A 2,294-nucleotide genomic window follows, 5' to 3' on the forward strand; every position below is an offset into this window, starting at 1 on the left:
GCTGGAATTTGACAAAAAGATGTTTTAAAATAAGTGGGTTTACAGTGGGGCCTGTAAGTATTTACCAAAAGTGGGGTGAGGGGTAAAATTTATTTAAAATTTACACTGTAGAATTTCTTATAATACTTGTTACAACATATGAACATTAAAGGAGAAGGGCAATCCCAGAAAAAAAGCTCTTTAGTTAAATCTGAGTCATTTATAACAAGGCTGAATACAAAATTATTATAATAGCTCTTGTTGCATTTTCAGAACATAGCAGCACCACTCTTACAGAATAAGATTTCTTTTTTCCAGTAGACCTGTTGTATCTAAAATTGTTCTAACGAAAAGGTGGGCCCACTTAGTTAAAACAACACTAGAAAAGCACTCACTGTAAAGATGATTAATTGAAATCCATTTATTATTACAAATACAGAACTCTATTTCAAAACTTAGGGTTATTATGAAAATGAACACAAAGGAGCATTGTCAAGGTTTTGTCCCTTCTATGGAACAAAATTAATTACCCGAAACCTTATATATATATATCTCTCTCTCTCTCTGGATATTTTACTTTTTGATTTAAGAACCAACAGCAAAATGTAGAAATAACTCAAAATCAACCTTTCTGTTCTCAGAGATTATGATCATTGTTATATGGCACATTCTTAATCTCAGTTTCTCATTTCAGATTCAGTACAGAATATTGTCTGGCCTCTGTTTTCCTTTTCCAGATCCTATCAAAACAGTTTTGAAGGACCCACACTACTTTAAATCAAGATAAACTGTAAGAAGTTTGTGTATACTGTAATGGAATGTGAACCACAAAACATTATGCTGGGAAGTGGATGGCCAAGCAACAAATCACATTTGAAGTATGGATTGTGTTCAGAATGAAATATAGCAATTTTACCACAGAGATTAAGAGTAGCTGAACATTCCCCAACAACCTTGACAATATCCTTTTACATTTTAAATCCATTATAATCAAACTGTAACTAGCAAAATTAACAGGACTACTTGCAAATAAAACCATAGAAAAGAGTTTATTTCAAATGTTGACCATTTGCAAGTAATTTGATATTAACACCAAATGTTAAAGAATAGATATTAAGTAAATTTTAAGAACATTATTAAATTACAATGTTTTTGAATGTTTATTTTTGTATTTTATTCCCCAGCATTTACATATTTGGCTTTGAAAAACAGATACTAATATCTAAATCTTTTTTGTTGTTAATTTTCCATTCCTCCAGAGTTTAAATTCTTGTTTCATCAACCATAATGGAAGCAAATTTATTTAAAAGCCAGTTTGTCTGTGAAAATACCTGAAAATATTTTTTTCAATTTTATTTATTTTTCTTATAAAACATGTCACATCTTGATGCAATTGATGTCAAGTGTGCTTAAGTCATTATGAATAAGAGAATTGACAACGGCGACTGCAGAAATTGGTGTGTTGGTTGTACAACAATTTCAATTAGAATACAGTACTTCCATGTTAGCTATGCATGTCAGTCGAACTTTATCTTAAACTGGTGTAGAAAATGATGTTTGTGGGGTTTTTTGTACTAAGCATTTTTTTAACTATTCAAGATGAATTCCACAAATATGCATTCCTGCGGACAAAAATGTCTTCAAGGTACTGGATGCCTCTCACCACTTTGACAATTAATGCACAAGAAAACCATTGTGTAAGGCACTCAAAAGGTTCTTATCAATCACAAGAGATCAGTCACACTGACATTCATTCTCATGCCAGGACTCACGTAAGGTACTGCATGCACTGCTTTTGGAAATTCTGGAGTCATAACATGTCCATTTTCTCCAGCACTTTCTGTAATTGACAGCCTTGCCTTGTTCCTCATGGTATCATTCAAGATCATCTTAAGGAAGGAAGGAAGATAAAGAAAATGAGACATAACCTTAGTTCCAGAAGTAATACAGATCACTATTCTCTTTTTTCATGTTGTTATGACTTTGAAAATCCTTGAGTTTAAACTCTTTTGCTTAATCTTCTGATCATTATACAAATATTTAATGGAAAAAAATAATCTACAAATATTTAAGTATTTCCACATTCAATAACAATGATGAAAGTCTTAAGTCTTTCGCAGAGAAGAGGAAAAGAGAATAAGCAAGAGAAATATGGGAAGTGCATAAATATGAATTCTTGGTCAGCTTTCTCAGTTAATAGTTTAAGCACTTAATAATGAAACGATTGAACGTGCATTTAGAAATTTGGATTAAAGCCTCATTCCTACCCACTAAATTTTAACACTTTCGATTCCGTATACGTTGTAACCTTCCTT

General features: G+C 31.7%; 1 protein-coding gene across 4 annotated transcripts in view; it reads right to left on the bottom strand.

Annotated features, from left to right (window-relative positions):
- Positions 1-959: 959 nt before the first annotated feature.
- The window catches only part of GRIA2 (glutamate ionotropic receptor AMPA type subunit 2), a 78,610-nt gene continuing 77,275 nt past the window's right edge, over positions 960-2,294 (bottom strand). For 2 of the 4 annotated variants that reach the window (XM_087963657.1, XM_087963656.1), the window contains exons 15-16: positions 2,247-2,294; positions 1,743-1,868 (exon numbers count right to left, since the gene is read on the bottom strand). The exon at positions 2,247-2,294 is cut by the window's right edge and continues 201 nt beyond it. In XM_087963657.1, coding sequence (XP_087819783.1) covers positions 2,250-2,294 — 45 coding nt within the window. In that variant the 3' untranslated portion in view covers positions 1,743-1,868; positions 2,247-2,249. Of the gene's footprint in view, positions 1,869-2,246 lie in introns of all 4 variants that reach the window. The other 2 variants (XM_087963660.1, XM_087963661.1) reach the window with 1 other exon arrangement.

This window comes from Notechis scutatus, chromosome 4, assembly GCF_049901735.1.
Source record: "Notechis scutatus isolate UNSWTSFEM ecotype Mainland chromosome 4, rNotScu1.2, whole genome shotgun sequence".
NCBI classification, from domain to species: Eukaryota; Metazoa; Chordata; class Lepidosauria; order Squamata; family Elapidae; genus Notechis; species Notechis scutatus.